The 14,133-nt window shown below is 38.2% G+C and overlaps 1 protein-coding gene across 4 annotated transcripts in view; it reads right to left on the reverse strand.

Moving 5' to 3' along the window:
- The window catches only part of LOC121288094 (probable helicase with zinc finger domain), a 471,833-nt gene that overhangs the window by 421,325 nt on the left and 36,375 nt on the right, over positions 1 to 14,133 (reverse strand). For all 4 annotated transcript variants that reach the window (XM_041206411.1, XM_041206410.1, XM_041206412.1 and 1 more), the window contains one exon: positions 4,567 to 4,765. In XM_041206411.1, the coding sequence (XP_041062345.1) occupies positions 4,567 to 4,765 (199 nt within the window). The remainder of the gene's footprint in view (positions 1 to 4,566; positions 4,766 to 14,133) is intronic.

Below are 14,133 nucleotides of genomic sequence, written 5' to 3' on the forward strand. Positions count from 1 at the left end.
ATATATATATATATATATATATATAAAATATATATATATATAATAGTTATGTTAAAGTGCCGAGCTGCTCAAATCCCAGAGGGAAGCTTGAAACAACTGTCATAACCAATTTTGCAATTTGTATGTTTCAAGATGCAGGCTTTGAATTCAGTAGTAATAAGACCACCATGTCTCAAGTGGTTTTTTATAAAACTAAATTAAACATTTATCAAAACAAGAACGATTATAAGCACATACATATGTCTACAAAATTACTACTATAATAACTACAAAAATCCCCTAATTAATCTGGCTCCCACTTACACCTCCATTAAGGCAACAGTAAAACACAGATTTAAACAGACCCCTGGCAAAGCACACTCTGGACAGTTGCATTCAAAATAAGTTTCTTTCAGCTCTGGGTCCTTGCAGATAGCGACTTGAGGCTTACAGGCTGGGGACTTTAGATCTTATAAACCCTCTCCTTTTTACCAACAACCTTTTCGTCCTCTAAACACACAATGAAAATTGCATTCGAAGAGGAAAGTATCAATGAACTTTACCTCTTCTAATAATAAGACCCTTTCATAATACCCACTTTATTAGTAGGCTTTGGAAAAAGTAAAAATTTTGTTTGGCTTATTCTGGCTAGGTGTAATATTTCACCCATTCTTTTGAATGGTTTATTTAAAGATGCAAATTGCCCCCTTTACACTTCACCTTATAATTTACCTAATTAACATTTCAAACCTAGTTCTTTTCTGTACATCAACGCCTCTAGGCCAGCTGGTTTTAATCCAATTAAGCACAAACACACACACGCGCACTCACATAGATGTAGACACCACTAGAACTCTATTTTTAAATAATTTCCGATATCATTATAGACATTCTTATATCTTCTTGACAAGCCATTATTTAGGATTATGACGGTTCATGTTTCTATAAAGAGGGGGATGTCAAGAAGATATAATAATGTCTATAATGTTATTGGAAATTATTTTAAAGTAGAGTTCTAGTGGTGACTGTGTCTGTGTATGCGCGTGTGTGTCTTAACTGGATTAAAGCCAGCTGGTCTAGAAGTTTTGCTGTATAGAGGAGGAGTAGGTTTAAAATGTTAATTAGGTAACCTTGGGGGAAGTTACAAGGTGCAGTGTAAAGGGGGAATTTGCATTTTTAAATAAACCATTCACAATGTGTTTACTTTTTACAAAGCTTACAAAGAAAATTGGTGTTATGAAAGGGTTTTATTGTTAGAAGAGGTAAAGTTCAAAAAACCTGGTGATAGAATGAGAATTTGCATTCAAGGAGGAAAATATGTGTAAAGGAAGAGAAAGCTGTTGGTAAAAGGGGAGGATTCTAAGATCTAAAGCCTCCAGCCTGTAAGTCTCAAGCTGCTGTCTGCAAGGACCCTGAGTCGAAAGGAACTCATTTTGAATTCAACTGTCCAGAGTTTGCTTTGCCCGGAGTCCACTTAAATCTGTGCGTGTTACTGTTGCTTTAAGGGAGGTGTAAGCAGGAGTCAGATTAATTGAGGGATTTTTAGAAGTTATTATAGTAGTAGTTTGTAGACACATGTATGTGCTTGCAATCTTTTAATTAATAAATGTTTAATTTAGTTTTTTTAAAAACCTCTGGAGACTCAGTGGTCTTATTAGAACTGAATTCAAAGCCTGCATCTCAAACATACAAATTGTAAAAATTGGTTATGACAGTTGTTTCAACTTTCCCCCTGGAATTTAAACAACTCAGCCTTTCCATCGAGCTGTGTCATAATCGTTCATGAAGGTGTAAAGTCCAGTCCTGCTAACTTATGCCAAGAAATCTAATTCCTATTACAAACATCCAAATTTTACATTCAGTGTGAGGGAGAAAGGAGTGAGTCCAAGGCTATGTTTTTAAACTTAAATTAAGGCAATTTTGAGGGCATCAAAGCAGAGCTAGCAGAAGTGAATTGGCAAATTAGGTTAAGGGATAGGTCAATAGAGATGCAGTGGAAAACATTTAAGGGGATATTTCAGAACACAGAATAGATAAATTCCAACAAGTATGAAAAAGTCTAAGGGATGGAAACATCATCCATGGTTAACTAGAAAGGTTAAGATTTGTATCAAGCTTAAAAAAAAGCAAGTCTGGAGAATTGATAATGGAAAACAAAGGAATGGCAGATGAAATGAACAGGTATTTTGCATCAGTCTTTGCTATAGAGGATACAAGTAACATCCCAGAAGCAGCTATAAATCATAAATCAGGAAATGAAAGGGAGGGAGGAACTCAGGAACATTACAATAACCAGAGAAGTGATACTGAGTAAATCGTTGGAGCTGCGGGCTGACAAGTGCTCGGATCCGGATGGGACTTCATCTTAAGGTCTTAAAAGAAGTGGCTAGTGAGATAGTTGTTGCATTGGTTTGAATTTTCCAAATCTCCCTATATTTGGTGAAGGTCCCATTAAATTGGAAGATAGCAAATGTAACTCCATTTTTCAAAAAGGGAGGGAGACAGAAAGTGGGACACTACAGGCCAGTTAGTTTAACATCTGTCATAGGGTAAATGTTAGAAGCTATTATCAAATATGTTATAGCAGGGAACTTGGATAAATTCAAGGTAATCAAACAGAGTCAACATGGTTTTGTGAAAAGGAAATCATGTTTAACCAACTTACTGGAGTTCTTTGAGAAAGTAATATGTGCTGTGGATATAGGGGAAACCGATGGATGTACTGTACTTAGGTTTCCAGAAGGCATTTGATAAAGTGCCACATCAAAGGTCATTATGTAAAATAAGAGCTCATGGTATAGGGGTTAACATATTGGCATGGATAGAAGAATGTATGTCTTACAGGAGGCAGAGATAGGCATAAATGGATCTTTTTCAGGTTGGCAAGATGTAACAAGTAGTGTGCCACAGGGATCAGTGCTGGGACTCAACTGTTTACAATTTATATAAATGACTTGGATGAAGGGATGGTTTGGATGTTTGCCAAATTTGCTGTTGACACAAAGATAAGTAGGAAAGCAATTTGTGAAGAGGAAGTAGGGAGGCCACAAAAGGATATAGATAGGTTAAGTAAGTGGGCAAAGATCTGGCAAATGAGTATAATATAAAATTGTCCATTTTGGCAGGAAGAATAAAAGAGAAGCATATCATCTAAATGGTGAAAGATTGCAGAGCTCTGAGATAACAGAGGGATCTGGGTGTCTTAGTGCATGAATCACAAAAGGCTAGCGTGCAGGAACAGCAAGTAATCAGGAAAGCTAATAGAATGTTATCATTTATTGCATGGGGAATTGAATACAAAAGTGGTCAGGTTATGCTTCAGTTATACAGAGCACTAGTGAGACCACATCTGGAGTACTGTGTACAGCATTGGTCACCTTATCTAAGGAAGGATGTAAATGCTTTGGAAGCAGTTCAGAGAAGGTTTACTAGACTAATACCTGGAATGAGCAGGTTGTCTTATGATGAAAGGTTGGACAGGTTAGGCTTGTATCCACTGGAGTTTAGAAGAGTAAGAGGCAACTTGATCGAAACATAAAAGATTCTGAGGGGTTTTGACAGGGTGGATCTGGTGAGGATGTTTCCTCTTCTGGAAGAATCTAGAACGAGGGGTCACTGTTTAAAAATATGGGGTCGCCCATTAAAGACAGAGATAAGGTGAATTTTTTTCTCTCAGAGGGTCATGAGTCTTTGGAACTCTCTTTCTAAAAAGGCAGTGGAAGCAGTCTTTGAATATTTTTAAGGCAGAAGTGGATAGATTCTTGGTATGCAAAGCGGTGCTAGGTTATCGGGCATAGGTGGGGTGCAGATTTGAGGTTACTATCAGATCAGTCATGATCATATTAAATAGCGGAGCAGGCTCAAGGGGCCAAATGGCCTACTCCTGCTCCTTGTTTGTATGTTTGTAAATATGACAAGCGAGGTGACCACTAAGTCCGTCTAGCTCCACCCAGTTGCAACCAACCCTAATCTCAAATAGGAACATAATGCAGTAAACACAATATGACACTAGTATTGCGAGGGTTAATTGAGACAAAAGAGTTGTCGAGTGGCGTGATGTCTGATAGGCAAGGATATTTTAAGCACAAATTAGCAAAGTCCAAGTTTTGTATATAGACAAAGTACCTGCTGCTCGTCATGCTAGGATCTGCTACCCATTAGGACACTAACTTACTGAATTACACAGAGGTTTTTGGGGGAATTCCAGCTCCTGATGACAATTCTCTTCCTCCAGCCCCATTTCCCATCAATGACCCAGGCTGCCTGATCAATCATCAACAGTGCTGTGGGAAACTGTAGATTTGCCTTGTCCCACTTGAGTTGATAGTCTTCCACATAGAACTAATTTTGTTCTAATCTTCCTTCAGCTAAAGGCCATTTCAACCCTGCAGAATCCATAAACTAGGAGACTGTCTCAGCCTCCCCGACACATCCATTGAAGTGGGGACTGACAATTGTATCCGCAGGAAGATTCATTTCTGAAAATTGCATACAACTTGGTAAATCTAATATGCAAGGAAGTGTGCAACGTAAAATGATACAAGGTTACACCAAAGGTGCTATGCAAACAATGGCATTTTATCTTACCACTCTGTCTGGGCTTGGATTATTAATCCATTTCTCGATCAATCTTTCACTATAATTGGCACCTTGCTGATGCTGCTCCCTTTGCTGCTGATACTGAAGTCGTCTGTAAGCATGTCGTTCTCTCCATTCCAGCAGTTCAGCGTCAGAGTGAGCAAACACACAGAAATCCTCAAAATGACATGCTCCACATTCCAAATATCTGTGCCAGAGTGGAATATTGAATATAGATATGTTAAGCCCGATTCAATAAATGGACATTTTCTAAGCTATGTCAGCATTATTATTGTATCCTTTGAAGTATCATGGCATATTTCTACATTAAAGGCACTGTATAAGTATATATTGTTTTTTAAGTTAGCATGCTATGCCATAGTCACACCACCTTATCTGTAATATCAGCTTGCTCCTGAAAACTCGTATGTAATATAACTGCACAAACTGGCTTAATTGATTTTAATGTCCAAACAGGTTTATAACAGTAGATACAGTACCACTTATGCCAATAGGACTAAGTATTGTCATATTCCATAGTGGACCGCACAGTACTGAAGCATGCAGAATTGGAGACAAGAAAGACAGGAAACCACAAGAATATCTCGTAGGAGGAGGATGAGATGTATGCAAGGTACAAAACGCTTTTACCTCTTCATTAAGTTGGTGAAATTGCTCAATAAGTTCAAATAAACATTTGCACTACATTACTGTACTCCATGGGATTAAGATGAAATAATGTTAACAGCACAGAACAATATGAACAGGACAACAACTTACATTTATATAGCCTTTAATGTAGTAAAATGTCCCAAGGCACTTCACAGGAGTGTCAAACAAAACTTGACACTAAGCCACATCAGAGAATACTAGGGCCGATGTCCAAAAGCATAGTCAAAGAGATAGGCTTTACGGAGCATCTTAAAGGAAGAAAGAAAGGCAGAGAGGTGGAGAGCTTTAAGGTGGGAATGCCAGTGCTTAGAGCCTTGATAACTGAAGGCACAGCTGCCAATGGTGCAGCAATTGAGACTGGGGATGCCCAAGAGATCAGAATTACAGGAGGGCAGATAGATATCGCAGAGGACTGTCGGGCTGGATGAGGTGGCAGAGGTATGGAGGGGTGAGGCCATGTTGGGATTTGAAACAAGGATGAAAATTTTAAAATCAGACATTGTTTGATCAGCAGCCAATGTAGGTCGGCAGGCACAGCATTGATGGATGAATAAGATTTGGTCTGATTGAATATACCAGCAACACATTTTTGGCCAGGAGTTAATTGGAGTGGTCAATTCCAGAGGCAACAAAGGCATGAATGAAGGTTTAGCAGATGAGCTGAGGTGAATGCTGAGTCGGCTGATGTAATGGAAGTGTAAATAGGCCGTCCCACAAAACTAGATGACGAAGGAGAGGGCTGGTGATGGATGGTGTTGTCAACCGTGTCCAAGTTTGCAGCTAAGTTGAGAAGGATAGCTTACGTTTGTTACAGTCACATAGGATGCAACTAGTGACATTGTGTTATGAACAATGTATAATTTTAAGCTGAATTTATATATACATTTGTGTGTTAAGGTAAAAATTGTTTCAGTTTCAGTTAGGTTTTGTTTATGAACTTGATGCCTAGGAATCTGGATAGACTTGTGACCTAAAAGTTTCAGGTCTTTTGGGTTTGTTTGTATATATACATTTTTAATAAGGTCTTACAACCCCTGATGTTAAAGAGATGGGTTAAAAGGGGTTGAAAGTTAAGCAATTCTACGAAAAAACAAAAAGTAGACAAGCTTTACTGTTGCTTAACAACAGTGATCCAATGACACATAAAAGACAGGAATGGACAGAGCAGGGTTCAGAGTGTGGCAGAGAGAGAAGACAGGGATTTCAAGCTCTCTGAGAAGCAAAAACTACAAGGCTAATGGGAACTGAATTATCAGTTGTAAGACTCAGTAAGGATGTTTCCTCTTGTGGGAGAATCTAGAACTAGGGGTCACTGTTTATAAAAAACAGGTCACTCATTTAAGATAGAGATGAGGAGAGATTTTTTCTCAGACGGTTGTCTTTGGAACTCTCTTTCAAAAGGTGATGGAAGCAGAGTCTTTGAACATTTCTAAGGAAGAGCTAGATAGATTCTTGATTAACAAGGGGGTGAAACGTTATCGGGTGTAGGAAGGAATGTGGGGTTACATTCAAATCAGCCATGATCTTTTGAATGGCAAAGCAGGTGCGAGGGGCCAAGTGGCCTACTCCTGCTCCTAATTTCTATGGTCGTACCATCAGTTTAGTGGAGGACTAAATCTAGGCAAATCATTCGTTTGCTCTGCAGTTGACGAAACAATGAGTTTAGAGTGCGTTTTCTGAGTGGCTCAGGGAGAGGTACAAGTTGAGTGAGAAGCATCAAGTGAATGCTCACGAATTCACTGAAAGAAAACTGTTTGCAACTGTGCCAGTCCCAAATAAGAAGCCTATGTGCCAAACTAGTGTAACTCCTCACTGGTTTATGTGCCTGTAAAGATATTACTGGGGTGGTGGAAATTTGAGTTGTCATATTGTGTTTGTATTGAGATCTTCCAACCTTTTTGTCTCGTGTAATATAATTCACTTTACTTGTTTTAATAAATATCTTGCTCTTTGTATTAAAGGTTCATCAGCAGGCTCCTGTGAATTTGTTCACATAACTTCCCTCCATTGTTCCTTAAAAAAAATGTTAGGATCTATCAAGCCAGATATTTTACTCTGCAGTCTGACTTGTCTAGTGCTAACAGCAGCTAGGATCGTAACAGAGTGGAGGCTCGCCTGGGATCAAAAATCCTTGAATTTAAGTGAGATCTGTGAATCCTTAAATAAACAAGTACATGGAGGCACAGGATTAGTTGTGAACTATTTTACATTTGTTGGAACGCAAAAATGACTGTTTGACTGTTGCTGACACTTTTCTGGGAGTAGAAAATGTTGTTCGAAATGCTTGACTAAGGTTGCACTAAGCGTTAACAGATCAATTGAATGCAGAAATAAAAGCAGGATTTCATAACGATGATATGATTAAAGTGATTACCCAGCATTTAGAATTAAAAGAAGAGAAATCTGAAACTGGTGTATCACAACTAGAGTTAGCTAGAATTCAGTTGCAAATGAAGCAACTTGAAATAGAAAAATAAAATGAAATGAGAATAAGAAAAGAGGAAAAGGAAAGATTAGAAGAAATGAAAATGTGAAAGCCTGAGCTTCAAACAGAAAAAGAAATCATACAGCATGACTTGGCTGGGAAAAAGCTTAGATTAAAGAAAGAAAGGAAAGATAGTGGTTCAGAAGATGAGTCTGATTCCATTGAGGATTTTGATTTAACTGAAAGTCTTTGTTTAGTACCTAAGCTTACAGAGGATGGAGTTCATAGATACTTCATATCATTTGAAAAGATAGCTCTGAAGTTGAAGTGGACAAAAGATGTTTGGACCCTAAAGTGCCCTGACAGGTACAGCTATAAGTGGTAATGTCACTGCGCTCGTAATCCAGTGGCCCAGGTTAATGCTTTAGGGGCATGGGTTCAAATCCCACCTCAGCAGCTGGTGAAATTCAACAAATAAAAAATCTGGAATATAGAGCTTGTCTCAGTAATGCTGACCATGAAACAATAACGTGTACACTAGTCTGTGAGGAGAGCAGTTTGCAGACTATGAAGCGGTTAAAAGGACAATACTTTATGCTTATGAGCTTGTCCCCGAAGCTTATCGATTAAAGTTTAGGAACATAAGGGAAAAGCCTAATCAGACAGTTATTGAATTTGCAAGAGAAAAAGAAATGTTGTGGGATCCACGGTTTCATTCATTAAAGGTGTAACAGGCTTTTATTAATGTGAGAGAAATTATAATTATAGAAGAATTCTGAAATAGCACTCCAGTAATCATTAAGACCATACTTAGATGAGCATCAATTATCAAAGATCCAAGAAGCGGCAGTTTTGGCGGATAACTATGATATTTCACACAGACAGTTACATGTCATGAAATGCTTATTTGGGGATCAACAGGGAAATTGGAGGAATAGAAAATCTGATGATGGAAAAGGAGCTAGTTCTAGGGAACAGACGGAGGGACTCCAAAATAATAAAGGAGATAAGCTAGAGCCTAAAAGCAATGTAAAGAAAATAGTATGCTTCTATTGCAATAAAACTGGACATACTAAGGCTAATTGCTGGTAATTAATTGAGGTTTATTGCAATAATAGGGATGCCTAAAGAATCTTCAGCAAAAAGTAACTTAGGGAAGGAGACAAGTGACAAAACATTAGCCATAGTGCCAGTGCAAAGTGAAGGCTCAGAATCTAACAGCGGTAGAGATAATTCCTCAGAGTAGTCAAGAAAATTTGGAAAAACAAATTACAGAAAGGATTGAAGATTTTCTTTATAAAGGAAGTATATTTCCTTATTCTTCTAATCAAGGAGGTAAACCAATAAGGATATTGAGAGACCCTGGAGCAAATCAGTCAGTAACGTTGGCTGATGATACAATTTGTCCTCCAGAATGGTTAATGAAGAAAAAAAGTATTAAATAGAGGTATCCACAGATGTCATAAACTGGTTCCAATATCGAATTGGATTAAAGATTTAGTAATGATTTAGTGGCTGGAGAGGCTACAGTTGGAGTAGTGCATAAAATGCCTATGCAGAAATTGATTTTATCTTGGAAGTGACCTGGCTGGCTCAAAAATATGAACTTCACTGAGGATGTTGGAACAACCAGTGGAAGTGAAAGTAACTGAGATGCTACAGGAGAAACATCATGGATTGTTTCTTGACTATGTCGTGACTAGATCTCAGGCTCACAAAATTAGACAGGAAGAGAAATCTATGAAAAAGGGAGCTGAAGTAGAAATTCAGTTATCAGACACTATTTTCAAAACCCTGAGCAAAAAGGAGGAAGGTAAAAAAATGAGGCTGACATGTTTAGCCCATCTTTAGTAGAAATGCAACAGGCTGATCCTAATGTGAGAAAACTGTATCAAACAATCTACTCCCAGCCTGAATCAGGACAAATACCAGAGTGTTATAATTTAAAAGACAAAGAGCTAATGAGGAAATGGAGACCATCTCAAATACCAGCAGATGAGGAGTGGGCAGTGGTTCACCATGTGGCAGTTCCATCCAAGTATCACAGCAAATTTTACGAGTAGCTCACGAAATTCCAATAGCAGGTCACTTAGGTATTTAGAGAACACAGGCTAAAATAATGAAACACTTTTTTGGCCAGTATAGTATAAAGACATGATTAAATTCTGCCAGACATGTCAGGTAGTGGAGAAACCCCAATCACTAATTAAATCTGCACTTTTAATTCTGATACCAGTTTTTGAAGAACCGTTTATTTGGGTCTTAACAGACTGTGTAGGACCCTACCTAAAACCAGAAATGAGCATCAATATCTTTTAACAATTATGGGTGTTGAGACAAGACTTCCTAAGGCGGTGCCTTCGGGGAGAATTACAGCAAAAGTGATCATGAAAAGTGGAAGTCAAAAGTGAAAGTTCATTCAATTTTTTTTTAAACAGGATACGGATTACCTAAGGAAATGCAATCTGATCAAGGCTCAAATTTTATGTCACGAATATGCAAAGAAATAATGAATAGTTTGGGAATAAAACTACTTAAGTCTTCAGTTTATCATTCACAGTCGCAAGGAGCATTAGAAAGATGGCATCAAATTTTTAAAACCATGATTAAAGCCCATCACCAGGAATGTCCTAACAATTGGGATAAGGGAATTTCATTTTTACTATTTACCATTAGGGGTGCCTCTAATGAATCAACAGGATTCAGTCCTTTTGAACTGATACATGGGCATGAGGTGAGAGGATCCATTAAATTAATTAAGGAAAGCTTTATAAACCAAAACTCACAGACTACACTTCTGACCTGTGTGTCAAATTTCCAGGAGAAATTAACTAAAGGAAGTGAATTGGCCAAAGAGCATTTGAAAATCACCAACGAACAATGGAATTAGAACAGATAAAAATGCCAAAGATGGAAATTTGTTGCTGGGCACAAGGTATTAGTATTATTACCCGTCTCTGGTGAACTGTTAAAAGCGATATTCATTGGATCTTACCAAATCAAAAAGAAAATCAATGATGTAAATTATATAATGAGTGTTCCAGACAGGAGGAAGAGTCAGTGAGTGTGTCATGTTAATATGTTAAAACAAAATTATGAGAGGGAAGATAGGCAGGATAGGAATGCATTTACAGTAGTAAAAAAAATAGGAAGTGAAATAAAGGTGTCAGAACACTCCGAATCAATCAGAAGTTGAAAATTCTGAAGTCAACCCTCCGGTAATCAGATTGAATAATATGGAGATGTTTAAAAAGTTAGATGCAATAATAAGCTATCTTCCAGAAAATTATCGAGGTAACTTATGAAAACTATTACAAACTCATGAGTGGGAATAGGCCAGGGAAAACATCTTTGGCCATACATGAGGATTATGTAGGGGATGCATTACCCAGACTAATTACAAAGAATTACCTCAAGTGAGCGAAGAGACCAAGTTCATAATGGAAAATGACCTTATTGAACCGACTCACAGTATCCGCAACTCATCTATTGTAATGGTATTGAAACCGGATGGATCACAGCGATTATATTTAGATTATCACAAAGTTAACGTGGTAATGAAGACAGGTTCATATGCAATTCTACAGTTAGTTGACTGCATTGAGAAGATTGGACAGGCAATGCTCGTTACAAAAATTGATTATTGAAGAGATATTGATAAGTTCCATTGACCAATACAGCCAAAGAAATATCAACTTTTATGACCCCAGATGGACTTTAATAATGCAATGTCATGTCTTTCAGAATAAAAAGTTGCACCAGCAACTTTTCAAAGATTAACCAAAAAGGTCATTGAAGAATTGTGCAACTGGGTGGTATATATCGATGATTTCTTTGTGTTCAGCCAAACCTGGGAGGAGCATTTCCACACTTGAACAAACTGTTCGATTGGTTACAAAGAGCCAGTTTGGTCATAAACTCGGCAAAAAGTAAACTTATGAAAATGAAAGTAACTTAATTGAGCCACCACTGAGGGACAAGGCCCACTAGGGACTAGAGAAGCAAAAATAAGGGCTATTATGGATTTTCCAGTGCCTGAGACAAAACAAGAGATCTTGGGATATATTCTATCAAATGCATTCTATCGGAAGTTCGTTCCAAATTTCAGCACTGTAGTGGCTCTCCTGACAAGCTTGTTAAAGAAAAGCAAGAAATTTGAGTGGGCAAAGGAATGTAAAAGTGCTTTAGACAGCCTGAAAGCCGTACTGACTACCACAATGGTTTTAGCAGCTCCGAATTACATTAAACCGTTTAATCTGGCAATTGACACCAGCAATGTAGGTGCTGGTACAGTTGTATTGCAGGAGGATGAGATTAAGTTCAAACGGCCAGTTAGTTAATTTTCTCGAAAGCTGAATTCAACTGTGGATAAAGAGACTGAGTTTGTTGTTGGCTCTACAACCTTTTGAATTCTACATCTCTAACAACCCTGCAGATACTGTTATTTATACAGGCCATAATCCTCTAACTTTTTTAAAAAAATTTAATTCCAAGAATCTGAGACTATTTCATTGGAATTTAATGCTACAACCATATAATTTGAAAATTATTCATGTAGCAAGAAGAGACAATATCCTAGCAGACGCTTTATCAAGAGCTTAAGTGTGGAGTAGCATGGATGTCGTGAAATATAATTTTCATTGAAAAGTCAGGTATGCTTGTACAATTCATGTAAATACATTGTTACTGCTAGAGGAAGGTCTGTATAACTAAGATGGAGATAGTGATAAGAGAGGATTGTTTAATAGAAAATGAAAACTTCTCTTAACGATGCCTTCTCATTTTTTTCTGCAGGGTGGTGTAATAAACAATGTATAATATTAAGTTGAATTTATATATATGTTTTTATATCTATATATATATATATAAAATCTTGTGTATTAAGAAAGGTAAAAATTGTTTCAGTTTCACTTAGGTTTTGTTTATGAACCTTGGTGCTTGGGGGCAGAATCTTCTGTTCGGCAAGCGGGCCGAAGCCTGCTCACCGACACTGACAGGCATGCATACTGACGTCACCCCACATCACTTAGATTTTCAGGTCAGCGGCTGTATGCCCACCTACCTGTCAACGGCTTATTAAGGCCATTAAAAAACTAATTGAAATCATTAATGGACCTGCCCGTCCAACCTTAAGGTTGGCAGGCAGGCCATGAGCTGTGGTGGGCTTCTGAAAAAGCACGAAACCTCACCCACGGGCAGGATGAGGTTTCATAAGTGATTTAAAAATCTCGGAATATTTCAAAATAAAAGTTATGGACATGTTCCAACTCATGTGACAGAGCCTTAATTGGCCCGCCCACGTAAAACAGCGGCGCGCCCCAACTGGGGGCGCCAATTGGGAGCTCGGCTGCCCACGCCCACACATCGCCCTCAACGGGGGGGAAAACATTGCCCTGGGAGTCTGGATAGACTCGTGACTGCTTTCAGGTCTTTTAGGTTTGTTTGTATATACACATTTTTAATGAGGTATTACAACCCCTGAAGTTAGAGAGATGGGTTAAAAAAGGTTGAAAGTTAAGTGATTCTGGGGAAAAAACACAAAGTAAAAAAGCTCTACTCGTGCCTAGCAACAGCAATCCAATGACACAAAAAAGACAGGAGTTGACAGAGCGCGGTTCAAAGGGTATGCCAGGGCGAGAGAAGACAGGGGTTTTAAGCTCTCCGATAAGAAAAAAACTACAAGGCTTTTGGGACAGTAGTTAACTGAATAGTTAGCTATAGGACTCAGTAAAGTGATCACTTTAGCAGAGGCACCACTGGAAGACTGAGTTTAGGTAACTCATTTGTTTGCTCTGCAGTTGACAAAACAGTGAGTTTAAAGTGTGTTTTTTGGATGTCTCAGGGAGAGATACAAATTGAGTGAGAAGCATCAAGTGAATGCTCAGGAATTCACCGGAAGAAGCCCACTTACAACTATACCAGTCCCAAGTCTGTGTGTTAAGCTAGTGGTTACTCTTCACTGGTTTATGTGTCTGTAAAGTTATTGCTGGGGTAAAGAAATAATGGGACTTTGAATCGTCATATTGAGTTTGTATTGTGATCATTCCAACGTTTTTGTCCTGTGTAAGATAGTTCACTTTCCTTGTTCTAATAAATATTTTGTCCTTTGTATTAAAAGTTCTTCAGCAGACTCCTCTAAATTTGTTCAGTAACTTCCCTCCAGTTTCTTTAAACAAAAGGATCTACTAAGCCAGGTTTCACTCTGGGATCCAACTTGTCCAGTATTAACAGCAGCTAGGATCATAGCAATTGATAAAAGCAGTTGTCATACTGTGGCAAAAATTGAAAGCTAATTGGAGAGATTCAAATATAGAGTTCTTGGAAAGATGGGCAAGAATTCAGGAGGTAACTTTGGAGAGAAAAGGGAGGTTGGAGATGGGGTGATACTTTGCAAGCACAGAGAGGTCAAGGGTTCTTTTTTTTTGCAGAGTGTTAATGATGGCAGATTTAAAGACAAGGGAATTAGTAGCTGAGGAATC

This window comes from Carcharodon carcharias, chromosome 15, assembly GCF_017639515.1.
Source record: "Carcharodon carcharias isolate sCarCar2 chromosome 15, sCarCar2.pri, whole genome shotgun sequence".
NCBI classification, from domain to species: Eukaryota; Metazoa; Chordata; class Chondrichthyes; order Lamniformes; family Lamnidae; genus Carcharodon; species Carcharodon carcharias.